This window comes from Simochromis diagramma, unplaced genomic scaffold (assembly GCF_900408965.1).
Source record: "Simochromis diagramma unplaced genomic scaffold, fSimDia1.1 OVJJ01000402.1, whole genome shotgun sequence".
Lineage (NCBI taxonomy): Eukaryota > Metazoa > Chordata > Actinopteri > Cichliformes > Cichlidae > Simochromis > Simochromis diagramma.
In genome coordinates, this window is record NW_024386972.1 from 4810427 (window position 1) to 4838417 (window position 27991).

The window sequence follows — 27991 nt, forward strand, 5'->3', positions numbered from 1 at the left end:
TACACACAACCACTTAACTCCACCACATCACTGCAAGCGAATCCTGATAGTAAGCAGTTCTATTGATTTAAGCGTTATTTCTATCCCCTATGGAGACCTTGTCAAATTGCTTTAAGAAAAAGGCTCACAGCATTAAAATGAGATTAGCTTTTACAGCAAGTATGAAGGCTTAGACTTTTCTGAAAATAAATGCTGCTCTAAAATGTTAGATCACCCTTATTATAATGTTTATTATTTGAAATGTAATTTAAAATTGGTTTATTAAGCATAAAAAGTGCCAGAGGGTTCTGACACTGAGGTTTTGAAATGTGAAGCTGGATGAAATCTTTTTGTATTTACACTGGCTCAGGCTTGTGGAATGAACATGTCATTGTTTTTTTCAGTTTTGAATCTTTAATTGATGAGTTCAAGTGTCGCCTGTGTTTCTGTAAATGTAATAAAAAAAGCATAAAAAGTCAATAACAAATGTTTTCAGTGTAAAAAACAGGTTTACTAATACTGATTGTTTAAAATACCATGATCAGACACAGACACTTTAAGTGTTTTTTTTTGTTTTACATATGATGCCTTAAAGAACAATCCTTAACAAAAATTCTCCATGAAAAAATGTGCTCACCTGTAACACAACATACAAAGAACATACAATGTAACATACAAACAGGTCTCTATTAGGCATAGACAGACAGCATTGAAAAAGCAAAGTAAATAAAGCAATGCATGTAAAACTAGTGCATTATTATAAAGAGTATCAAAAGTAACAAAATTCTATCCATATCAGTTTTTAGCAGACATATTTGCGAACAACAGCGGTGCTCAAAGGAAATGTTGCTCATTGTGGATGTATATATGTATTTATATATATGATGCACTGCAATCCAGCAAAAACATTAAGTAAACCAAAATGATAAAACAGTGTTCATTTTTTAAAAGATTATCTAAAATATGTAAAGTAGAAATGTTTAAAAAAAAGGGAAAACTAAAAAATGAACAGAAGCCCAGATACACTTGAGTGAGTCAGCATATACTGAGTGACCATTAAACATCATTTCTGTGGCAGAATGAAATCTAAAAATGTTTTCTTATCAAGTAAAACTGTCCTTTCCAGTTAGATAAAAACATGACTTAAAATGCACATATGAACACCGCAGCCAGACTTTGGCTGTTTACATGCGAGGAACACCTTTAAGCAAGTCATCAGTGATTCCATGATTTAATCTAGTCCTTGGTGCAGCAAGCATAGAAGGGAAAAAAAATTAAAAACACACATGACCTTTAGCAGAGCAAATATTTCAGATAGGTTTACTCTTTCTGAGGGATACTTTCTTGATCTTGGCTCATTTTAGATCTCTGTACCCGGATCCCTCAAGAGAGCATATTGGGCCTTGCAAATGAAAAGGAAATGGCAAATCAGTGACATTTCACAGTTGAATTTGTTACCTTTCCGTGATAAAAATGACGAAGAAAAAGGAACAGGCCTGGATTTCATTTTTGAGCCAAGAAACGACCCGTCTTCTTGATTGCAGAACGCATCAAAGATCTGTTGTATTAATATCACAATCTCCTTTGCTGCAGTTGTTTCAAGCCTTGTCAGATGGCCCAAAGTTGCTACACAGAGCGTTACCCTTCAAGAAAACCCCAGTGGATTAAAAAAAAAAAAAATACTACAAATGTTGTTTGATGCTCCCATCTGTCATTGCACGACTCTCTTTTGAAATTCTTTACTTATGACACAAAACAAAACCACAATGTAAAGGGTTCCCTTCATTTAAACACATTCCACAAAAGCGTCTCTGTTGGCACAATTTCACAGATCGCTCTCCTTCATAAACGTCGGCTGATGTGAAGGCGCGAAACGAAAACAAGTAATTCAAAATTCAAAGTTGCTACCATGTCTTAAAAGTGTCTGGCACAGTGCACTGCGTGGCAATAAATACTGAATATAAATACTTTACATGTACCTGAGCTCAGACTCGTAGCACCATTCAGAGACAGAGCACCAAAAGGGACACGGCAGATCTCCTGATTCAAAACTCAGAGAAGCCACCACCTTTTTAAGGTTTTTCAGAGTTTTCATAGTGCAAATCTTTTCAGTCTTATCATAACAATGTCCCTTCTGGCCAAAATCTCAGCTGCTGTATTTGACGTTGGCAATAATGCAAGGCTTTGGTAGTGTTGGGGGGTGCTTGGGACTCGGCCTAGAGGAAGAGAAAAGTGGAAAAAAAAGTAAAAAAAAATGTTTCAGTGAGTTAAATATATCTAGGTAAGGTTTGAACCCACCTGTTGAGGTGTGGGATAGGACGTGCCGGTCTGGGCACGGCAGGCACAGGGCCACAGACACTAGGAGGTCCTTGGCCTGCAGTTTGGCTCTGCTGAACAGAGGGACTTCGCACCAGTCGAGACCCCCTTGGATCAGCAGGTAGAGGTTTCTGAGGAGGACTGGGCTTCTCCAATTCCTATTAAAGGACAGACGCTTCTAAATAATGATGGAAACTCACCACCAGGTGGCACTAACAGTCAGATAATTATAGCCAATGTCTGCTTTTCTTTGAGCTTTTCTTTGAGCTTCTCTTTGAGGCGCCGACGCTGTCTTCTCTAACCAACTAATAACAGAAAAACTATCATGCTGTTTAAATCTTCTCTAGAATACAGAGATCATGATTCATTCCCTACTCTTCTCCTGGGCTAACGAGACGTTTCCACAAACACCACAGAGAGAAAGGATCAACAGGGATGAACCTCAGACCTCACACACCCACAAAACAGTCTGTCTAAAACCCCGCTCACTTCCTCAGGTGGAGCTCTCACATTTAACAGTGCTTCAAAGCCCGCAGCAGAGAGATTTCACTCATGACTTATGTTCTTTGTTAACATCCTGGAGCTGCCAAACAGCTGCTAAAGATACAGTTGATGAAGCCTGCTGCCAACAGGAATCACTTTGCCATTTAATAGGAGCAGCTGAGAGGGCCTACTTCTTAAAGTAAAAACAGCCAAGAGCTTCTGTATGCCACATTTTGAACAGGTGTATGAGCTTTTATGAAATCAACGGGTGCTTTTTAAAAATTCTCCAGCAGTCAATACTGTATATTATCAATCTGCTTTTTAGAAGATGTTATCATGCACGCTGTATTGTGCTTTGTGTCTCTGTGTGTTTTTTCTGGCATCTTGTGCAATACACAGCATTTGTCACCTATTGTAACTGTCACCTGGAAGACATTTGTTATATGATTAAATCTTTGTTTTCTCATGTTGTTATTCGTTTTTTATGTATATGGTAGTTTCAACATAAATACATTATTAGATATTTAATGTAAAAAAAGAAATTCGGCAGTATTCCTGGGGTCGCTGGGGTTCAATTATGTTCAGTTTTCTTGATCAATTAGTAACAATGGATGACCTTTATGCTTTTTCCACAGGCAAAGGTGACATTTGTAAACGTTTTCGATAATATTCAATGTTACAGAACCGAAACATAAAAGCAGCCAAGGCTGGAAATGAATGCCGACAATTTCTGTCTGAGATCCAACCTTGTTCATCTGAGCCTGAAAGAATCGTGCACCAATGATCTCCAATCAGTTTCTGTCTTTTTAACAACACTCAAATCATTTAGATTGGCTCTTTTTACTTCTGTCTCTTTGGGCTTGAGTACCTCCAAGAGTACAAATCAAATCAGTTTAAAGTCAAATAAGAATTACTATTTGGCTTTCTGTTCCTCTCAGTTTTGAAACCCTGCAATGCCATAACTAAAGCCCATGCAATAACAGTGGCAATAAGTTTGCCACCCTGTGATATTTGTACATACTTGCTCCTTGCAGTTGCTGCCCTCACACGCTCCCCTCCTGTGAGTCTGGCTCCATTTTTATTATTTATGTTGTGGTTTTTGTTGTAGAGCTCAAGCTTTGCTTGGATGGCGCTAGCTCCTGGGCTAACCTCGTTATTTTATGTGACTGTGCATAACTGTCAACATGCCTCTGCTTTTATAGCACACGAAAGAACCATGAAAACAGTCGACATCAAAAAACAGCAATTTGAAAGTGCATCGAACATCATCATTTCCCCGGTTGGGTATTACAGGCCTGGGTAGCGAGTAAAAGCTCCCCAGACACAGCGGTGGCGAAATTACAGTAAGTAACATCATCGAATAAAATGTTTCCAACTGAGGAAACAGGAAATTCACTCACCATGACCATCCTGCAAGAGTTGTGGTGTGATGCACTGTGAAATGACGCCCCTCTGGGTGCGACGTGGATGTGAGGTGGAGGGGCTCGGTGAGGAGGAGGGACTGGGGGTCTCGGTTGCCCAGGGCCAGGAGAGAGGGACACAGTAAGGGAAAGAGGGACTGGGTGGCTAAGGTGAACTGGAGGGCACTGGGGCAGTCTATGCAGGCTGTGGGGAGGGAAGGGGGCCGGTGGGAGCCCCGCCTCTGGCCCTCGGTGAGGAGGCTACAGAGAGATTAAAGTTGAAAGAGTTTGTCAGAAGAGAAACCGTCTGCTTCCTATCAGAAACAATCATGATAATCTCCTCCTCTTCCTCTGCTGTCCTTCCTGATGCTTTCAAAGATACATAAATCAAACACTCCCACTTAGTTGCTCTCTATTCCCCCGAGTCGACATCAGGTGACTTCGTAAAGGGAAAAGACCACGACTATCCCATGAGCACTCGCTTGGGCTTCTTAAAAGATGAACACAGCTAAAGAGCCAAAATATGAGTCTTGCTTGATATTTAAACCTGTCCAGATGTGCACAGCTTAAACACAATATAAGACATACAAAGGCAGGCACACATGCATTCAGGCGGCAGTTTAATGCAGCTCCCAACAACTGGAAAATGACCTCACCTGCTCTGTGCCTACATCAAACAGCCTTACATCCTCTCTCTTTTTACCGTTGACCCCAAATGAAAACCACATGCCACTAACTGAAAACACCAATCTCATGGTAATGCACAACAGCTTACTCCACTTGTGTGCCACCCTGCAACACAAAAGGCTCTTCTGACACAGTTTCTCTTATCCTTCAGCAGCCCCTAACTCGATCGATCACGGGTCACTTCCCATTACAAACTAAGTCAGGGCAATAATGTAGGGGGGGTAAAGGCATACAGCGATGTAGGCACACAAGTACAGCAAAATGCGGTTTCTGCCTTGCAATTACGAGCAACAAGATGGCTTTAGAAGTCAACTAAGCAGCTGCATCAACATTCTTCATGTGCAGATGAATCAGTTTCTCTCTTAACAGACAGCTGTTAATGACATGAAATGTATTAGAGTGCCTGAACATGCTGCTCGCCACAGACTCCATTATCACAACCTCCTCTACAAGTCCATATGGAAAAGGATGATTTAATTGGATTTGAATGAGCTGCCATTTGTGTGAAAACAGCACGTCAATCTAGTTGAGAATGATGTGCGCTGTCGAAACAGCTGCGGCATTCCAGGAAAAATAAAACAGCAAGGATAATCTATTGCCGATCCTCCATTTGTCAGAGCCACATCTATTGGTGTGTATGCGATCGGCCGGTCAAAAGCAGATGTGTGCAATCTAGTGACCTTGAAGATGGTGGCACTGTGAGGCAGAGGCGGTGCCGGTCGGGATGGAGAGGTTAAGCTTGCTGATGGAGGCTGGTTAGGAGCTGTTGGTCCGCTGATTGCGGCGCTTACTGATCTGTAATATAAAGAAGAAATTATATATCTGTAATTAAATACTTTATTATATTAATCATACACCAGTTACAACAGTAATATAATTTAAACTGTGCAATCAAAAGTAAATTCACCACTGTAATTGGATTCACAGTGTGACCAATCATAAAGACTCGCCCGCTCAATGGCACCTGTTGTTTTCATTTACGGACCTTGATCTGTTACAAAAAAGATGCATTATATCTAGAAATCATTCCACTATTACGGGCTGAAAACACACCTGATCTTCTCTATTGGATTTTTTTTGCTTGTAAATAGAAGTCTCAGTAGAGTTTTTCTCTTGATGCAGATGGTCAGACCGGCACCCAGGACGACGAGTAGAGCTACCAGAATGCCCACTGTCAGATTCCCATTGTCTGCTCAGAAACACACACAAAAGTTTTGGGAGTATTCTCCAAGTTTATTCCATTATTACTTCAGAATTTCAGGATTTCTCACATGGAGTTTGTGTCTAAACATAAGTCCACAATTTATTGTATATTATGGTAAAAATGCTGAAAAATGACACTCTGAAAACCTTTAAATTTAATGACCTGAAATGCAATAAATCACTCCTGTGGTGTAACAGCTACTGACTTACCTGCTTGCCTGATCGGACCACTGTCCACACTCCCACCGAAACCTGCCTTGTCACAGAAGGGAGGCGCCCAGTGAGCCTCACAGTGACAGTTCTTGTTGTTATTGCACACCTACAGTATATTAAAAGGACAGTTAACTATTATATGAGACCAAGCGCCCCCCTATTTTTAACACCTTTTACACTCCATACATTTATTATGCTGCTTAAATTTAATAGGTTACAAATGAGTTATGTTTATGCAAAGGGATGCAGAGTGATTCAATACAATATCATAGTAAATTTCTCAATGTTAAAAAAAATCTCAGAAATTAGAAATTGAGTTGCCGAAAAAAGAAGTAGGAAATTTTCACTTTTTACCTCACAGCAAAGTAACAATTTCTCAAATTTAATACGATAGAATAAGTAAATGTGGGATTTTTGCTTGAGATATAAAGTGGCAGAAATAAGCTTCCTCTGAAGGGTGTCTGAGCTCGCCCTTAAGAGATAGGGTAAGGAGCTCAGTCGTTCGGGAGGGGCTCAAAGTAGAACTGCTGTTCCTCTGCATTAAAATTACCCAGCTGAAGAGGTCTGGGCATTTATCTAAGATGCCTTCTAGACATCTCCTAGGTGAAGTGTTTCGTGGAGATTCGGGACACACTGGAGAGATTACATCTCTCTGCTGGCTTGGCAATGCCTACTGAAAGAACTGCAGGTAATGGCCAGGCAGAGGGAAGTCTGGGCAGATCTGCTAAAACCGATGCCCTCCTATACCCATGACCCAAATAAGCAGTCGAAAACTGATGAATGAACAGATGATAAAATCATTTCCATTCTTTATGTGCCGCATGAAGCAGACAGAATCGACCAACAGCCAGCCCTGCTAGGCTCCGCGTAGCAAAAATGTCTGGTATAAAATTCAGAGCAGACCCTTTCTCTTAAACCACATTTTTATAATCTCTCTCTCCCTCTTCCTGTCGTGCAGGAATGGTAAAGTCTAAGAGGATTCCCTATCTGAGTAATATGGAACAGGTGAGGGCCTCTCTCCAAGGCAACATCTTGATCTAATCTGTACATGCAGAGGTGCCCTGTCTCTTTTTATTTCAGCAAGTAAAACATTCCTTAAAATTTCATAGACATGTCTTATGGCGCTACACAAACAAATATCGCTGTATAACACCCGGACACGTTTCACTTTAACAGACAGTCGCAATTCTTTCGTCTGTATGCGTTTGATGAAAGAGCAACTTAAACAGTCACAGTCACAGCCAAAGCCTCTGGGCTTCACCAGGAAATTTAATACTACAAAGCCATACATTTCATCTCTAACAGGACCACCCGTAGACATTTGATGGGTGGCATTTAAGAAAAATCTAATCTCTATTTTCCCCAGCTCAAAGTCAGACTGTGTGTCATTGCTCCGAGGGTTTGGCCAAACAAAGCCGGGCCTTCAGATTTCAACAGATTTTTCGGGACAAGGAAGACTGCCTGATGGTATGATGAATGACCCTTTACGCAGAACAGAAATGAAATCATTATGTCTAATTGATTGAACCTTTCAGCATTCAGAGTGATTGATTGCAAGGCAGTGTAATGGCTCTCTAGCCGGTGTGTACTGGGCATTCTGAACACATTACAGCCCAAATGAGCCGATGTGAAGACGGAATACGGTTTGTTTTAGGATTGACAACTATCACATCGTTTTTTTTCAAACAGCGAAACAGGATGAAACGTACTGTACTCACCCCTCGACCGCTGCACTTGGCCGAACAATCGTGCACACCAAAAACACTGACGTTCTGGCACTGACGATTCAAACACATCTGAAGCAGAAAACGACACGAAAAATCAACAGTGTGAGCTCAAAAACAATGTCAGTAAATTTCCAAACCCTTTCATTTTTAAGGTAAAAACAGATAGAGGCGCTATGCCCTTTCTTTTAATTTGCTTCTGACAGGCACTTCAGCGGTAAATCAGTATAGCATGAAATAAAACGATGTCACCACTGACGGGAATGTATCAGAAATGTATTATATGTCTCCTTAAAGGCACTAGACACAAAGAGAGTATAGCACAGCAGAATGTGAAGATGAGCTTGGCAGCAGCGGGCACAGAATGTAATGTCTTTGCAGATGAGGGCGGAGGGTAGATCCTCCTTAAGAGTCGAGGCTCATAGAGAGCTAAATTAGACTAAATGGACTAACTGTATCAGCGAAATGACCAATGGCTAGATTGATGAACACTAGGAGATGCCAAATAGACTGAATAATGTTAAGTCAGTTAAGAGTCTGAGCCAGTGCAAGTCTGAAATGACAAAAGGACACAGCTTAAAGAACTCCTCAAAACATCTTAGTCATGGCCTTTCACTCCACCCCTTCTCCACTCTTATTTCTCAGCAATAAGTTTTGTGTTTATATCGACTTACAGATTAGCATCGGTGCTATTGCTTTCATATTTATTTTTGTTGTTATGATTTTGAACCACGTTTTCTCTGTTTTTGTCTCTGTCTGTAGTTACAACCCAAATCAGGGACTGCAACCTATCTAGGCACTCTTCCGAATTATACATCCAAAGAATTGGGACGCAGATTCAGTGTGCTTCCTGTGTTTTACTACAAGCCACTTCCTGTTTTATTTTGGTAACCGTTTTCCATGTATGTCTTTTGTGCTTTTTTCACAGCATGTTTATGTTGGATGGAGTTCTCCACCCTGACTGGAAGTTAATAAGCACTTCTCCTTTTTCTTTTTTGGTATGTACCTTAACGCATACATTTTTAGGACAGAGGACCAACTGTTTTTCACATTCAGTGGTTTGATTTGATGTTATTTCATTCCTTGATTACAATGATGATGTTTAATATAAAAGAAAATCACCCTCTCTTTCATTTATAACTGTTCATTAAAAGATATACCAGTTCTTTCACTGGATAAAGCAAGCCATTTCAGCTCCTTTCCCCCTTTATATAGGCTACATTCTTCTGATTGACTGGTCCTCACAAACAGAAGGTCTGAACAGCAGGTAGGTGGGAGTGCTGTGCCCTTGAGATGAGAGTAGACAACCTGTCTGAAACTAATCTTTTAGAGCCTTCAGAAGTCTGAAATGTTGGCCCAAAGGGATTATCTGCACATATGCTGACCTCATTATTAAACATGAGGATCCATTGTTGCAACAGTATATATGAAAGAAGATATGAAAAGCACAATAGGCATCTTTCATGAACTGCTCATAGAAATAGCAACATCTACTTAATCATAACTGATAAATGTAATGAGACTGAAAGCACAAGCCTTAGCTCTCACCATTTCATCTCCACACTTGGTTCCCGTCAGGACCAAGCCAGGATCAGGCATGTCATCACCCAAGTAGACATGCGTACCTCGGCACAGTATTCTTCCCCCTTCCTGAAGGGGTATGTTGGTTTCAATTGAAACAGCGTTGGTGCCAATTACTGGGCGATTAGCTCCTCCTTGACACTGGATTTTGCCACATTTTGCATCTCTGTAAACAAACACCAAGGGGAATAACAATACAATAATTAAATTACATGTCACTGTTTTGTGGATACGAGGAGCTTTATTTTCATTTTCATCTTTCTCCTTCTGTCCAATTAAAGAAACTGAAGAACAGGCAGCTCGTTTACGCCGTTTCCAGATCACAACTGAGGTTTTAGAGACAGAACTTGTTGCATTACATCAAATGACTCTGCAACCCTCAATTAGGACTCCAACTAATGATTATTTTCTATCATCTAATGGATCAGCTACTTGGGGGGAAAAAAGCTTCATAAAACTGAGACACCAATCTGGCATTTTTGCTTTATTTTTCTTAACTACTGAGAAAACTGTGTCAGCCTCATTCAGTCACACAGAGTGGTGCCTAGCATTGAAAAAGTGCTCCTATTTCAATGAGGTATATGCATTTTTTATGAAATAGGTACAATATGCTTTATGTTCCTAACTGCATTCCATAAATCACATGCTATTGAATACATTCACTAGTTTCTATGGCGACATCAGGACTTACCGCACTTCACATTTGGCAAAGGAGCCTTTTGTGTCCTTGCCACAGTTGCCATAAGGGTCTCCTGCTGAGTTGACCCTTTCAAAGCAGATGCCTGGAGCTGGCTTGGCTCCTGCAAGATGCGTTAAACACATAAAAAGAAAAAAAATCGCAACAATTGTTGAACTGTTGAGTGTGACGCAGCAAGGGGGATTTTTCACGTACCGTGGCCCCACAGTGTTATGCACTGCTGTTCATGAGTCTGACAAATGCCATTATAACAGTAGCCGTCCACGTTGTGGCAGCCATGGCCATCATGAAGGTAGACGTTGGAGGGACAGTGAGGACTGGTACCGATGCAAAACTCAGGCAGATCACAAGAGTTGCTGGATTCACGGCACAGTGTGCCTGATGGCTTCAGCTACACGACAACAAAGACAAAGACCCACAGTGAAGCCCAGAGAAATGTGAATTACGCCAAAAAATACATTTCTACTACATCGGATTAAAGGATGTCAAATCAAGTTAATCAGAGAAAATAACTTTTTGGTAAGATGTCTGTAAAAATACTTTGTACTGAAATACTATAACACATATTACCTGACAGTCCTGGCAGCACTGTCCATGTGCACAAACAGCATCTCCTTTCAGAGTGCAGGTGGTGGCATTGCAGCAGGGATTCATACATTCCTTCCGATGGAAAAGAATAGTAAAAGAAGACAAGCAGAGAAAGGAAAAGTAAGTAAGAGGGAACAAAAGTGAAGAAGAATTAACTCAGCACAAAGAGATCATATTTCACCCCAGAGCAAAAACTCAAATTTTGTTATCAGAGGGGATGCAGCCCTAGCAGGACTGTGTAACGTAGCAACTAAAAAAACCTGAGTGAAGAAAGGAAACAGCAGTTTCTAGGTTTCGAAAAACATCTGACAGGATTTTTTCAGACCCCAGAAACCATGTTGAACTCAACATTAAAATGAACAGGAGAGAATGGTAAATGGCCTGTATTTGTATAGCGCTTTTACTAGTCCCTAAGGACCCCAAAGCGCTTTACACAATCAGTCAGCCACCCATTCACACACTGGTGATGGCAAGCTACATTGTAACCACAGCCACCCTGGGGCGCACTGACAGAGGCGAGGCTGCTGGACACTGGCACCACCGGGCCCTCTGACCACCACCAGTAGGCAAAGGGTGAAGTGTCTTGCCCAAGGACACAACGACCGAGACTGTCCAAGCCGGGGCTCGAACCAGCAACCTTCCGATTACAAGGCGAACTCCCAACTCTTGAGCCACAATCGCCCCATTCCCTGAGAAAAGAAAAGGACACACCCTGCAGAAACGCTAAATAAGCAAGCAAGTGCCAAAATACTTTTTTAAGTTAGCATAACGCTCAAGAATCCAACTAAGACAATGTCTGAGAAGATAACAAAGAAAGACTTAAGTTTAAATGAATGAAACTTTAGATTATATAAACACAGACGATGCTACTTTACAAGCAAATTGTAAAAGACTGATTTACACAACACTTCCACAGCTAATAACTCCACTTCAGTTCAGGCAGGTGTGACAATAGCAATCAAAAACTTAACCCACACTCTGCTGCCATAATATAAGGCTCACTCAGGTATTCTTCGTATTTTCAGATGCAATTCTTCTGAATACAAATGTAAGCAATCTACAGTAGTTACTTTGCTTACTAAACTGGCTCGATAATTTAAATAGGCAAAGGTTATCTTAATTTATATACAACTATTTGGAATATTTAAGTGAAACTTCAGCAATCAACATTCCAAACTGCTCACTTTTTAGCTTGAGTAAAAAAACACAAAAAACAATCAGGTACATATTTAGAATTGATAAGCCAAGCACTTCTGCAAGGAATCTATAGCAGCCTTAACTCTTCTGGGAAGGCTTGTCTTTCCACAATGTTTAGGAGTGTGTTCGTGTGAATTTTTGACCATTCCTCTAAAAGCCTCTCCTCTATTTCATCGCAAAGCTGTTCTTTTGGATTGAAGTCAGGACTCTGTGCAGGCCAGTCAAGTTCTTCCACACCAAACTTCCTCATCCATGTCGCTATGGACGTTTGCTTTGTGCACTGGTGCACGATCATGTTGGAACAGGAAGGGGCTGTCCCCAAACTGTTCCCACACTACACTGTTCTTGAGCTAATCTGAAGGGCACGTGAAGTTTGGAGGTCTGTAGCTATTAACTCTGTGGAAAGTTGCGCACTATTAGCCTCAGCATCCACTGACCCCGCTTTGTGACTTTACTTGGCTTACTGTTTTATGACTGAGTTGCTGTCATTCCCTGTCACTTCCACTTTGTTATAATTCCACTATTAGTTGACTGTGAATATTTAGTAGTGAACACATTTCACACCTGGACTTGTTGCACAGGTGGCATCCTATCACGGTGCCATGCTGGAATTCACTGAGCGCCTGAGAAAGTACCTGCCTAGGTACTTGATTTTATACACCTGTGGCCATGGAAAAGATTGGAACACCTCAATTCAATGATTTGGATGGGTGAGTTAATACTTTTAGCAATAACGATTATGGTTTAGAAAAATTAAACTGCATTTGACAACTTTTGTGAGGCTGAGGCATTTCGGTGAAGACTGTAAAACATCCTGAACATGAGGTGTAGGGCAGACCCAGGATATATCAGAGATATTAAACCTATTAGTGCTCCCCTGGAAAAGCTGCAGGTGCTGGCCAGGGACAGAGAAATAAGGGTGTCCACCCCAGACATAAAGCAGAAAATTGATGGATGGATGGATGGATGGATGGACTAGAAAACATCTGTGGCATGGTTGTGATAGATCAAAGCGTTGTGGAAATATAACCTCACTTTAATACACATTTAAAACGATTTTGTGAGCTTTTGAAAAAGCCTTTGGCAAAAGGAGGTTTAAGCTCAGCATACAAATATGCCCTTTTTTTTAAACTATGGTTATAAATTTACAGGCATCTCCAACTTTGTCCAGTTTCCCAAGAACGTTCCAGGTGCAGATGTGGAGGCTGATGGAAAAAAATGAGGGGACTGTTCCCAATCAGTGCATTAATTTAAAAAAATATTTTAATCACGCACCTTTAGGGGCAGCTATAGATTCCATTCCATTTATCTGAAATAGAGCAGGTGCGATACGATGACTGACATGCTCTGTTTACATTTTTGTCACTCAGCATGCCATCACTTATTTCATTGCTCTGGTTGGTTTAGGTCACTTAGATAGCATCCAGAGGCATTTTGGAGAGAGAGAGAGAGAGAGAGAGAGAGAGAGAGAGAGAGAGAGGGCAGATCTACAATAACATTTCCCATCTCACTGTTGAGGACCATCTGTTTCCTGTTAGCCTCTATCGTGACCCATGCACCGCACCAATCAGTAACACTGCTTTCCAATACACATGGAAGCAAGAATTCAATCAAGACTCAGAATATACGATATGCACTGTGTGTGTGTGTGTGTGTGTGTGTGTGTGTGTGTGCTTGTGCATATATGATCTGGGTTGTCTGGACCCCCGAGGGTCAGCTCTTTTCCTTTTGCCATTATAGTCTGAATATGCTGCAAGAGTTGGGAGGAAGTGGATGGATGGACCTGGCAGGGGACACAGCTGATATGATGGGCCTTCCAAAACTTCTTTCAGTCTGAAAACCATTAAGGGCCTTTCCCATGGTCCCTGGGGCCAAAAAGAGGCAGAGAAGTCACGCTGAAAAGAAGTAGCCAGTGATTGTGAGGAGCAGGACCCAGAGTTTTTAATGAGGCTTTTTAATGGCGGAGAGGGGTGCTGGCTGAGAACTCTGATCTGGCCTGAGTTGGCACGACTCTGCTCAGTTTTGTGGAGAGCTTTATTGTTGTTGCTGGCTCAGGTCAGCGGAGCTTATGTTAGCTCTTTGTTTTTAAGGACAAGGCCACTTTCAGTGTGACCCTGACTGAAACTTGAGCAGCTCACAAAAGGACTCATGGGGCGTAAAAGCATAAACAAATTACAAAAGACAACAAGGCGTTCTCTCATTTAGGCTATTATGTAATTCAAAATATCCCTCTAAATCACAATAGATGTCGCCTTCATATTTCATAATTCGATAAGCAGCTCGCCTCTGCTAATTGTCAGCCGAATCACGATTATCTGTTTTATCATCCTGCAGTTGTAACAGTTGGCAACATGCACTTCCATTAAATATGTGCATGCCAATGCAGATTCATTTAAATAATTCACTAGTTGACAGTGTGAAACTGTCAGCAGTGCTTCCTCTCAGTGTACTGTATCACAATTAGACATCAACCCTCGCAAACATGTCTTCTTTCCACTGATTGAATTAATCCATACTCATATCTTTAACCTAATTATCAGAAGAACGTGTTTGCAATACAAAAGCTTTGTGCCATTAGATTTGAAGCTGAGGCGAACTACTAGTGTCAGGGCAGCACGCCCCTCTAGCATGTCTCCTTATTTAATTTGCTGTAGAATGGAAAACATAATTAACAATGATTTATGAGTAGCAGCTAAGAGTTTTTGGCAAAAGCTGCAAGAGACCTGAAAATAAAAACATTTTTTATTTTTTTTTATTATGACCTACAGCACCCTCACCTCCAGTTCTCCACAGTCACACTCCTCTCCCTCCTCCACATAGCCGTTGCCACATTTCTGCCCACCATACAGCACTTTGACCTCTGGCATATTGAAGAGACACATTCCAACGCCTTTTTCGAAACTAGCTGTGAGGTCCTTCCTGCTGCAGCTGCTGAACACCGTAGGAAAAGGATACCTGCGAGTGAAGGAAATGTTACGTGAGTCACACAAATAGAGAGAGAGAGCAAGAAGACAACTGAGATCCCCCCACGAGAGCCCTCTTTAGTCTAATGTAATCAGGGCTAATTGCTGCTAATCACAAAATCAATTAACCACTAGAGCTCAGCGAGCTCTCCAAAGTTCCATCAGCATATGAACAGCACAGGGCCCCTGTGACTTCTCTCTCCATGGAGAGTGGGAGATCTGATTAGACATATTTTATGAGAAAAGGATTATGAACACTCAACCCAAAAAGTGCTTCCTCTGCAAGACGTACAACACCCATAAATTTAGGAGAAATAGGGGATTGTGTGTTTTTAATATTGTTTTTGGAACAGAGAGAGAGGGTGGTCTGCTCCGTGGGGAAAGCACTCGGCCCAAGGCTGTGTCTGCCAAAAGCTTTGTTAAAGACCTCATGTGGCTTTATTGAGCTTTTCTGTGATAATATAGTGCCTTAGATGACAGCGTCTGTGTAAAATGTGCATGAATAAGTCCAGATTGTATCTCATTCTTTGTGACTCCTGATACAAAAGCACCATATGAGATTTTTAATACTCCACTGACACAATAAAACTCAGCACAAAGCTGGAATGGATGAATATATACGTAATCTTCAAACTTATATCAGTGCTGTGCTTCATAGATAAGTACATGCATGAGACAATTCGTGGATGATTTGATACCCAAATGTCTCGTTCAACCGGTGTGATGAAGGACCCTTGAATTTTTTTTTAAATGTACATTCTCATCAGGGCCCCCTCGACTCTGGAGAGACCCGCCTGAGATAAGCAGATAAGTCTCACTGAATAAGTGACCTCTTTAAAAATCACTTCCTCTTTTATGTGAAGCCATCTCTCACAGTCTCAGTTTTCCATTATTCTCTTATCGTTGTCTTTCTTCATTGTTTATTGTTTCTGCTCTATTGCTTTTATTCTTTTATTGATATTTATTATTTAAATTGTCATCTTGTATCTTGCATTTTGCACCTATCCCCGCCAACTTCACCGTAGATTTATCTTGTTTTGTTGGACCTTAATGATCGGCTTTATTCTGCTTTCTTGCTAGTCTGTAAAAGCCCTTTTGAAAAAGGGTGTCATTTAAATAAAATGTATTATTATCGTGCCATTTTATTATTTATGCCATCAACACTAATGCTGACCCTTTACCACCTCTGCCACCCACGTGCCTGTTCGTGCCTGTGGCTTTAAAAGCCTGATTTTCTTTCCTTTGCATGGGAAAGAGAGACCTTTTCTACCATAGAAAACACATCTGTCTTGAACCTGGCCACAGCAGCAACGTGCTCAACAACTGAATATTATAGACACAGTCAAACATGAAATCCAGACTGGTAAAACTTTACTGGCATTAATTTGATGATATTTTTATGTAATTTTTAAAGGTTTTTCTGGTGGATTGTTGACAGGAAATGTCACAACTGCAAACAACCCACAATTCTTCACTTCACTGAGGTCAGTATGAATGTAGTAGAGCTGTTGAGACCCACTGGCTGTATTGCACACAAGCTATAAAACACTTACTCTTTGGAATCTTTGACTTCTGAGAAGGAGAAATGTCTGTGTAACTTAATGCTGGCAACTCTTTCAAACTGTGTTTCCCTCTGATTGGGTTTTCACATCTAATACAGCTCTAAATATGTCATGACACTTTGTGAATGTTTGGCACGGCCTCATTCTTGGCTTGTCTTTGATTTCCAACATGTGCGGAGGCGGCTTACATCACCCCTCGCTGCTGACCCCCCCACCCCGTTCGCAGGTTGCATTAGGTAAAAGTGGGTTACCTCCAAGCAGATCTCCAGACATTCTGGATTAAAGCAAAAGATCAGAGTGGCTTTGTAATGAAATGAAATGGTGAAAGGAAAGAGCATTAAAGACAGCTGTAGTAATAACCATAATTGTGCCCTCTTTCCCCCTCCTCCTCCTCTCTGATCAACAGCTGTCAAGACTGCTGTTCAACAAGCAGGGCACTTCCTTAGCAACTGCTGTTGTTGATTTCCTCCTTGCCCCCAAAGCCTGAGCCAAAATTGCCCGTTGAAAAGTTGAACCCCCTCCTTCGTTGCATTCATTCAGTTTCCATGAACTCAGCCCTGCTCTTCAATTACCAGCCTGTGCAATGCATGACAAAACTCTCACGTCCGTCTTTTTTTTCTTTTTGTAACTCTTGAGATACACGAGCTGCTCAGGGATCCAGCTGTTCTTTATGAGAGGCAATACACAAATAATTGGTATAGCCTAACAATCTGGAGGTAGGAGGAGGAATAATGACTGTGAAAAGGCAGAGGCACCAATGATTTACAGTGGATGGCATTTAGCAGCTGCAGTCCTCAGGGCTAGCAGGCCATTGCCAAGGCCAGTAATGGCTGGCACATCTGGTGCATACGGTGAACTGGAAATGCTGAAGACAACCACTCATCGTCTCGGCCAAAAGACCCAGTTTGACTCAATCTTGTTCCCAGCTGATCCCATTCTTGTCTTGGTTTAAGTCGAATTGCCTTGCCTTTACGACAAATCTTTGTTCCGTCTTATCGAACTCAATGTTTCCCACCCACTCATGCTCTAATTCCAGTATAGATTGAATGTTTTTTGTGCTCTCTGGTTCATCTCCGACTTATAGTCAGTGTTTGACAGTTGGCCCCTAAGCTTCAGAGGTCCAGCATTTGATGGTTGAAAGAGAGTACAAAACAATCACTGACTACAGTGTAGCAACATCGATGCAAATGGAGAGAGTGGGGATCGGTCTATGATAAGGAATAATTTCTGCACAGTGCACAATACAGAGCTGGAAGCTTTGCTGCTCCAACAACAAGGTAGATAAACTGTGACATTTGTTTGTGTTTGTTTGTTTTGTTTGAAGAGGTGAATGAAGTAATCTTTAAAGGAAGATATATCTGACAAAATGTCCTGCCTCCCTACATATTTCTTATTAAAACATAAAATAACCAACACACGAGCGTCATGTTAATATGAGCGTTCGCTGTAAACTATGACCTTAAAGCCAAACCCTATTATACCAGTGATTAGTTGCAAAGTATCACATTAAAATTCAGAGAGCTGTTAGACCCAAATTTAGCTCAGCGGGGCTTTTTCCTCACAGCCTTTCCGTCCTTGCAGTTCAGATCACAAAAATTAAATTTATACTGCATCTTTTCAGCCACGAAACAGTGATGAGGTTATGAATCAGATCTTCTGCAATATCCAGTGAGAATATTTTTAAAAATACCAAATTAGCCTTTTACTGACATACATTTAGGAAGACCTAATGTTCTGGCACAATTGTGAACAAAGAAAATTTGAAGCTGAACATGACAACTGACGAACAAAACGACTGCTGCTTCACCAGATATTTCATATGGATTTTTACAGATTCCTTAATGCAAGTAGAGCCCGAGCTCTAAGCGATGCCATTAGGTCATATGATCTGCTGTTACTCCTTGATGCCATGTCAGCAGGGCCTTGTTGTAGATACTGAAGAGCACTGTTTTCCCCACGGAGCCAATTAAACAAGGCGCACTAGTGAGTTCCTGTTCATCAGTGGGGCATGAGTCACATTTCCATGGCATGCCTTTGACTCACTTTCTGTGATTTCTAATTATTTAATGACAAAACATATATATCAGCTTTGTATTACAGTCATTTTGCAACACACTCTCTTTCAGAACACATCAAGGACATGCATGCCCAGAAAATCAGTGCTATCTGCATATACCTAAGAGCCAATATGTTTTAGCTAGAATGACATGTCAGTTTTTCTAAAATTATGAGAATCATTCATCTTTTTTATTTTTGAAAACCAAGACGCTCTATCCCATTTTGATTTGAGCCAAGCTGCTGTTCAGTCAGAATGTAGTCTATACTCTCTTTTTTCATTCTCATGTCCTGCACACCCTGCTGTATGTTTTATGAGCTCAACATCTTACTTTATGGCCCTTGCGATAAACAGCTTCCATCCAGAAAGCTGCACTTTCTGAATGAAAGCACAAAAACCGGTCAATAAACAGTAAACCAGATCATCAAACCTGGAGCTCGGACACAACGGAATAAAACGGAAGAGGACTGGGAGACTAATGCACAACTGTAGTTTCTGCATTAGTCTTTCAAAAACATGGATTTCTCATGTTTGTGCACACACATGCTCATGTGTCCGCAAAAGAGCGATGAGCTCATTTGCTGTGTTTGTGTTTGTGCGTTTGTCGAGGAGATATAATCTCAAAGGATGAGAAATACCAGCGTGTTCTCATTTAGAGCTAATGGGTGGATGCAGAGATGGATAGAGAGGAGGACGCAACAAATGGCCGTGACCAGTGTGAACAGGAAACAAGCAGTCCTCTGTGCAGATGTGTAGTTGGCACTGGGTCAGCTTGCAGTTTTATTGCCCGCCCCCATCATCTACCCCACAAACACTCTCTACCCCACAGTAACAATGACAAACTGGATCTCATTATCTCCTTTGCCTTATTCCTGGAGCCACAGCAAGGCCAGGAGAGTTTGAAGGGCACCTGTATATAAGCAACAATGTTCCTGTGAACCTACAATTACTCTGTGCCATTTAACTAAAACAAAAGAAACTTATGAAAAAAAAATGGTACTCATGATTGACTGAGTGTAGGCGAGCCTTGCCAGTACTTTCAATTACAGAATGGAGGGGCTGATAATCAGACAGGCATTTGTGCCAGTTCTTTCCAGAGCAGGCCTTGAGTAGAGGTGTGTAAGATAACACGGTTTCGTAAAAATATCTGATTTTCTCTCTAAAAAGAAAAACAGAATTCGGGTAATTTTAGCAAAATGTTTGCAGAAATATAGTGCTTTTAAGCAACTGCAGGGGCCTTGAACTGGACCCATGGGGGAAACTTTATGGTACTGACCTGGAATAAATAAAGAGGCAGAATGAGAGTATGTAGAGTTCCTAAACATCCTTATTTAAATGTATTGGTTCCTTAATCCTGGATTAAAAAGCAGGGCAGAAATATTGAGCAAAGAGGAGGAGTAGAGGGGATTATTTTTAAAACCAAGGACTAAATAATTTATTTCTTTTGTCTGCTATAATAATCAAAAAAAAAAAGCAAACAGTCTCCGTGGAGAAAAACATGCTAAATATTCATGTATTATTTAATTTGCCTTTATTTAAAGTGTGGCACAAACACCTTTTTTCACATTCAGAGAGGTTCATCATTGCTACATGCAACTTCAGATTCAAACAGTAAGGAGAAGGTGGTGGGTTTTGCCTACATTAAAACTACCGTTTTCAGGGGTCTTCAATTATTTACTTGGGGCTGCTAAGAGATTTTCCAGCATTAAAGTTGCATGTATATCAAAGAATAGCGTCACTGTAACTGTCTGTGAAAAGGGGAGAGCCAGACGACAAGAGGAGGAGAGCAAAGGAAACACAAAACCATTTTATTTCTACTTCAACAAACATTTCTTTCCCTTTTTAATATATTCACTCTGTTGCCATATTTGGCAAAGACCTTGACCAGGAATACCCTCAATCAGAGTATAATGTAAATCTACACTTCTTACGACTCGGTTGTTTTCCAAGTCTATAATAAGGAATACTGTTATGGTGTTTTTCATGGGCTTGGGCCAAACCAAATAGAGAGGGATGTTTCCAGCATAAACACCAGTCGGAGGCTCCCACAGACCACAAGGCCTTGGCTGAAACAGACACCCCAATGTTTCTTCTCAGAACGTCCTCTGCATCTGCTGGGTCTACTATAAGATGTCAAGACTATGGTGAACAATTAGATGTAATTGAGCTGTTGAATTTTAAGCCATTTTGTCACTCAGATACTCTTAATGAGCAACTTTCTTGTTTCCACATGTACAGTACACATCTTTAGTCTGCAAGACATCATCTGCATTATGTCAGGGAATAAGTCAGTCAGTGTCTTGTGCTGTCACGGCCATGCACTGCCACTGAACTACTGGCTTCCCATTCGGAGTGAGTCATATTGCCTTGGGGCATTAGCACAGCTGTTGAATCTGCCATAAACCCAATGGCCCAACAGTTAATTGGCATAATTTGCTTACTGCTCAGCAAACAATAAATTACAAGGGAAGAGCATGTGGAATTATGTTTACATAAGATCGCAATCAGGGTTTTTTGATGACACTTACTGTACTTAATGAGTACATTAATTTAAATTAGTGATAGTTTTATATTATAATGATGTATTTTAGATGTGTGCCTGTGTTTTTTAAGATGGGGTGGAGCTGAAACTGTGACTCACCCAGTGGAGGGAGTCATGATGCAGCCTCCACGATCCACAGTCACTCTACAGCCGCACCCCCGTTCTGGCGTGTCATGGTTCATCCCAAAGTTGTGTCCAAGCTCGTGGGCCAGAGTGACTGCAGCACCCAGGGGGTTGTCTGAATGGTCCTGCAAAAGAGATCAATCACAAAACGTGCCGTCTTACCTCATCTCCCCTCAAACCTCTTTACCTCGTGATTCAGAGCTATCTCTGTATTTCCAGGCTAGGCATGAATCCATGAAGCAATATCCATTATTAAATTTGCTCAGTATACAGATCTGTCGCAGCAACAATAGCAGAAGCTAATTAAGAACAGACGTTTCTGATTGCATTCTCTGAGGAAAATACCAAATAACAAAAAAAATTAACGCAAGCCAAATTGTTGTTCCCCACAGGAGCCACTGGAGAAACATTACTCAAAACAAGTGAGTCTAATTGCATATTGCCAAGATTAAACAAACAATTCTGTTGAATCTGTGCTTATCAGAGCATTTCGTCTGCTCGACACTGAGGCACAGAAATGAGCTATGAAAGCAGACTGCGGGCTGTCACCTTCAGCTCGCTCGTCAAACTCTGACAGAGGCAGATGTGCTGCTTCATCTTCACAAATAAAGACATCCTCTCGGCAAATAGGTTGGAAGACAAAGAAAAACCAAACGGCCTCGGTGAAAATCAGACACTCAATTTTGGCAGGACAGAAATTAAAAATAGACGGTGTTAGCAGATGCACAGTAAACATGAACCTACAGTGGCACACAGAGTGAAACCTGATGTTTGCTGGGGATTTTCTGCAAGGTGTTCAAAGCATTAACACACAAAGAGGGCATATAAATAATATACAGTAGATGGCTATCATGGATGCAAAGCTGTACATGTCAGACCACCTCACTTTTGGAGTCTCTCGTCACAGCACGTTATTTTGTAGCACTGTGCAAATCAAGCTTAGGCTGCTGAACTGCTCTGCTGGGGGCTTTTGAAAGAAACAGTCAGCTATTTTGAGTGCAATCCAAATGTGCAGCCCAGATTCATGCAAATAAGTTGGATTCTGTTTCCTGGAAAAACCCCATTCAGACTCATTTACCAACAGATGAGGCTGAGGAGCTCAGGAGGGCATGTCACGCAACCGTCTGTGCTTCGTCTCACCACACCAATGAAATGAAATGACATTTAGGGCTGGTGAATTGAGATTCCTCATGTCTGACATGTCTAAGATTTAACTGCCTGGAGAGAGAGCAATGAGACCCACAGGGAAAGCCTAACTAATGAGTTCAAAGGTAGCTGGTAAATGAAGAGACACAACCCGGTCAAACACGGTCATCAGTGGCTGGGGGTTAATCCCCATTTCTACAGCCTTAAGTATGTGTGCATACAGTACACAGTTCTATCCTAATGATCCACTCCCTACTTTACCATCTGCAGGACAAGAGTGAAGAACCATCTGGCGACCAAACCTAACCAGCCAGCCAGGCCTTTAAGACTGAAATAATAGGATGACTTGTGCTAATGCAACACATTAAAGTTCTGTAATGATTCATTATTTATGACTTGCATTTTCATTCACCCTTAAAATGTATTAAATGCGATTCAGTGGCGTTTCCCATGTATACCCTCCTCATACCCTTCTTAAAAACACACTTATTAGCCTACCATGACGATTCCTCCTGACTGCTCCGCTGTGCACATACTCATGATGGGTGCCATACCAATAGTGGTTCCCTGGAAATACACCCCACTGAAAATGAGAACACAGTGGTTACTATATTGCTCAAATATGCAGCCATGCATGTGTTCACACTTCTGTCATCAAAGGCGCCGTTGAGGATTTCTGACCACTAGCAATATGCTGCGTTTCCTGTAACAGAAGATGATGTTTTGAAGACTGCTGCGGGTCCACCAGTGCAAATGTGCTCTGGCAGCTGCATTTCAAAAACATATATTAAGGCTTTCATACAAGGGCAGGAAGCATTTCATTTGCTTCTAATTTGTCGTGAATGCCAAATAAGCTGAAGCTTTATTCAAAATCGGGAGCATACGGCCAAGTTAGCAGCTGTGTGAAATTATACATCACCTTAGATAAATGCCCACACATCTCACCTTACAGTTTTAAGTCTTTTACTGACAGACCAACAACTACTGTAACACTGCTACTGTTAATGTCTTTCCACTGACTAAAAATGATATATTCGTTAAAAAATCCCACCTCATGTTTCTTTTAACATTTGTTTTACTGGCAGCTGTAACAGAGCCATTGTTCTCTGAATGTTTTCTTTTTTAGCCGTGGTTGTTTTGTTAACATTCATCTACCAAATGAGAGGGGTAACAACTGTGTAAAGACCCAAACACCCATCATGTCTCCTTGACAGCGTCTGTGTGGCTAGCATCTACCCACATACCGTAGGATGGGTCGTTCTGTAACTGGTGGACAATGTAGGCTATAAATAATGGTTAAAAATGACCTTTTACTTTATAATTTTGTGTTGTGTATTTAAAAAAAATCAAATATGTTGTGCGCTACGGGTTTTGCAGATGTTTTAAAAGGTGGGAGTTCAATTTTTTGTAGTCATGTGTTTATTTTAGAAACTCTACACCACCCAGTAAACTGGGTAGCTCCAAAGAATAACCATCAACTGTACTACTAAGCATCTTTTGTTTAGTTGCGAATAAAGAAAACCTTTCATACAAAGGATTTATCCTAAACACAGGCATTGCATCTCTATGCTACAGTACCTGATTAGCTGGGCGTTGTCATGTGGCTTTTGAGGCAACAGCTTGACCTTTCTCCAGTCCAGGAACTCGTGCAAGGTAGTAAATGGGTCCTGGGTTATGGGACACTTGTCCACATCACTCCACACCTCCAGCCCCACGAGAGCCACACGGATATTCAGAGCCCTGTAGAACTAACAGTTTGGAGTCGGAAGCAGGGAGAGGGATGCGATTATAGATGTGTTTAATATTTTTGCCACTGTCTTTACTGCAAATTACCTATTAACCACAAATGCTATAGAAAAAGTCACTTAAAACCGAAAGTGGCTCTGTATAAGTCCTTAAATATTTATCAGCGTATGGCTCTCCATATGAATAAATCAGCTTTTTGCTTCTGTTGTGTTTAACAGCCACCCACGGCACAATCTATTAAACTGGCTGCATCACAAAATGCCCAGCCAAGTTATGAAATTGATCATCCATTCATAATCCAATCAACCTCTGCCCGCAGGTCGGTCAATTCTCACCAGGCTTAATGTGACCTCTAATAAATCACAATCCACCACTGCATTCCCTCTTTGGATTCAATTGTTACCTTGTCCACGTAATTAGCAATCTCAGCCAGCCGCTGCTTGACTTTGTCCATGTCCTTGCCTTGCTTCTGAAACTGAACAATACAAGTAGAGAGAATGAAGCAAAGTGCTGCCCTCTTGAATGCTTATTACCCTCAAAGATAGTATTTTGGACATATCGCATTATAGTGTAACACTGTATCAGTTGTAGAAATGTCTTCATAGGGTGCGCTCTAACCCCCATTCTTGCCACTGCTGCTGTAGCTGTTATCATCAAAAGGCTCCTCGGTAAAGGTTATGCTGAGAAGATAACCTCAACTGCTTTGTATTATATTCAGAATTTATTCAGGCTCTAAAGCATGTGACTTTGACCCATGTGTCTCAAACTAGTGAGAAACTGTTTCTTCTTTTAGCTTTCTTAAAAGGTCTAAGAGCCCACATAAGGAACGGTCTCATTTGTGAGGCAAGTGGTCAGTGATGTATGCAGCGGGATGTAGATGGAGCTGGAGAGCGAATTGGGGGAGCGAGTGGACGCATCAGAGCTGACACAAAGGCAGTGGTGGCGCCTTCTTATCTGTGTCTCAAGGGGAAGGAAGCTAGCTTGGGATCTGGTCTTTGAGCCTCTTTACTTTGGAAGTCAGCAGGAAGATGAAGAGGATGATGAGACGTTTGACCTCTGCTTACCTCTCGGTTGTCAGCCACGATGATCAGCTCCACATACTTGGTTGTAGTCTGGGCATGGCGTTTATGCTGCAAGAGATAAATGAAAGGGAGTGGACAGGCAACAGTTGGATGGAAAGCAGAAAAGGATGAAAGATGGAGGAACAGGAGATATGAATCCAAGAAAAGAAAATGACAGAGGAGGTGGAGGGTGCAAATAACAAAACAATAAACCAGGGGATGAGAAGAAAGGAGTAGGGAGGAGAGGGTAGAGAGAGAAGGATGTTAGTAAGGAGCACTTTACTGCAGCTTTCTGGAAAGGGCAGCCTAAATTCAGCAGGTGGCCACTCGAGATGGCTTTTCACCTGAACTGCACTCTACACAAAAGGCAGCAGAAATGAAAATCAGCAAAAAACAATCAGCTACGCTTCACATCTGACCCAGTAAGAGCCACTAAGGTCACACAAATCTGATAACACTCCAAACGAATCACTATTGCTTGTTTAGTGCAGTGCTGCATGGTCTGTTGGCACACAATATAAAGAAATGACTAGATTTTCTCTATAAAACGTAAAAAGATTTTTGATTTGCTAAATAGATATAAAATAAAATTTTCAGACAAATTTATGGGGATTTTACCAGCTTTTTTTTTTTTTTTTTTTTTTTTTGCACCCAGAGGATTCTCCCCCAGATGGTTATTATAAAGAATGCAGGTTTAACCCTCTGGGGTCCAGGGTATAATTGGCCGTTTTTGACTACTTTTGATTTTACCTTTATATTTCACTTTTAACAACTGTTTATCTTGCCTTGTTTGGTATCATTATTTTCAGCACAACCTCAAATATCTGAAATTTGAGTTCTTTTTTGATTTTGACATACTATATTAGCACAATTGATCTAAATTCAGACAAAAAAATTAAAATCTGAGTAGAAGAAAGGTATATTTTTACTGTAAAAACCACAAACATGTCTAATGAATCATTTTCATAACTTGAAATGCAAATAGAAATTGCACAATTCTAAAAAATTATGCACAAATTTCGCAAACAACAAAGTTATATGGTACTATTTACCTACAAATACAGCCAAGGCCTCAGGCGGTTTTTATATAACCATTTAAAACTATTTACAGAACAATCAGGTGTTCTGCATCAAATAAGAAGGCACACAAAATATTTGTGCCACTCCAAAAAAAGAGTTTCTGTCCATTATAAGACAGAGGAGAATACCACAGGCCTTAATCCTGCAGGTCTGACAACAGGAGGTGTATCAGTCCAGTTTTCCACGCGCCTGGCGCGTCCGTCGACCCCAGAGGGTTAAGGCACTGGGCAGGGAAGCTACACCCATCGTTTATATACAGTATAATGAATATTCAGCTCTTTTTTGTGTGGTCAGAGATTGTGAGTGTTCAACCTGTTTTGAATAGACAGGAAAATGGTGTGAAACTAAAATGAAAATTTTTGAAATAATATCAGTTACAGCAGCGAGTATACTTAAGACACAGCATCAAGTCTTGTGCCACCCCTGATTTCTTTGTGTTTTGGTAGGAAAATGAGAAAACAAAGTACAGCGACTTATTGAAACGTTTATAAATGTATATGGAAATACAAAATATAAGGAAAAAAAGGCTTAAAAATCAATATTTAGTTGATCACCTTTATTCAACAGATGCTGGATCAACGTTTTCTGACAGGTCTTTGTGGATTTCTGAGAGCAGTAAATACTGCTGTAGATTGTTGTTTAGGTCTTCCACTCCACTCTGCCCAATTTTCTTAATGTTTTTAAGGACAGACTGCACACCATGCCCAGATATGCCAAGTTTTTGGCTAATAGCTCCTTGGGAATCACCTCATTAATACAAAATGCTACTTTATGTCTGTGAACCTATATTCCTTTGGCATTTTTCATAGATTGAGCTAAAGAAAAAGAATACAAATTGTGTGTTTTGTGACAGGCTGCTAGTAACAAAATGCCTTAAGAAATGATCTCTGTTATGTCTAGACACAACATTGGAGTCATCCCTTAAATTAGGTGCAGTTTTTAATGCTTGAATAAGCATTAAACAGTACTTGAGTCTGACTCCTTGGAAGTAAAATATAAAGAATAATGGCCTGGCTGAGGATTTTTAAAGGTAAAATTGTTATTGCTAAAATTGTTAGGCTGACATTTTAATACTAAACAGGAGTGTCCAGTCCTATTTAAGTTATTTACCATTACCATTACTGCTGATTAGCAGTAAATTGAAAAACATTGAATGGAATGTCGTTAGTGTTTGGGCATAAACTGGTTCATTAAAATTTTGATCTAATGGTATTTATGAAATGAAACTTATAAAATCGCCATTGTGATGATGATGCAACTTCTATAAATCCAATTGTAAAAGAATTCACAGCCTGTGGTCACAAAGTACATACTGATCACATGCTTTGGCATCAACTACTTGATACAACACGCGGCGCTACAGTCTGTTTCACCTGCATATAGGTACACACATGCACACAATCTTGTTCTTTCCACTCACACACTTGCAGATCCTGCGAGCTAAAGGTTCTGACTTCACACCATGGCCCTCTTTCAACCTGAGCCTCTTTATCCTTGCTGGCCTGGCAGCTTGGATCCTCTCTGCTCTTATCTGCCTCCTCCATAGATAAGCCAGGATGGGCAAGTGTGCTCTAAATACACCCTATGGTGATTAAGTCTCTAGGAGGCCACTGGGGAGGAAAAATACACACAAATACTGTTCTT

General features: G+C 40.9%; 1 protein-coding gene across 1 annotated transcript in view; it reads right to left on the bottom strand.

Moving 5' to 3' along the window:
* Positions 1-501: 501 nt before the first annotated feature.
* Positions 502-27991, bottom strand: part of LOC120737957 (disintegrin and metalloproteinase domain-containing protein 12-like) — a 77798-nt gene continuing 50308 nt past the window's right edge. Inside the window, exons 7-23 of the mRNA XM_040038920.1 lie at positions 25271-25336; positions 24610-24681; positions 24039-24208; positions 22959-23043; positions 21291-21439; positions 14846-15023; positions 10854-10943; positions 10479-10674; positions 10278-10386; positions 9554-9752; positions 8000-8077; positions 6279-6387; positions 5919-6054; positions 5546-5660; positions 4179-4439; positions 2278-2453; positions 502-2195 (exon numbers count right to left, since the gene is read on the bottom strand). Coding sequence (XP_039894854.1) covers positions 2126-2195; positions 2278-2453; positions 4179-4439; positions 5546-5660; positions 5919-6054; positions 6279-6387; positions 8000-8077; positions 9554-9752; positions 10278-10386; positions 10479-10674; positions 10854-10943; positions 14846-15023; positions 21291-21439; positions 22959-23043; positions 24039-24208; positions 24610-24681; positions 25271-25336 — 2259 coding nt within the window. The 3' untranslated portion in view covers positions 502-2125. The remainder of the gene's footprint in view (positions 2196-2277; positions 2454-4178; positions 4440-5545; positions 5661-5918; positions 6055-6278; positions 6388-7999; positions 8078-9553; positions 9753-10277; positions 10387-10478; positions 10675-10853; positions 10944-14845; positions 15024-21290; positions 21440-22958; positions 23044-24038; positions 24209-24609; positions 24682-25270; positions 25337-27991) is intronic.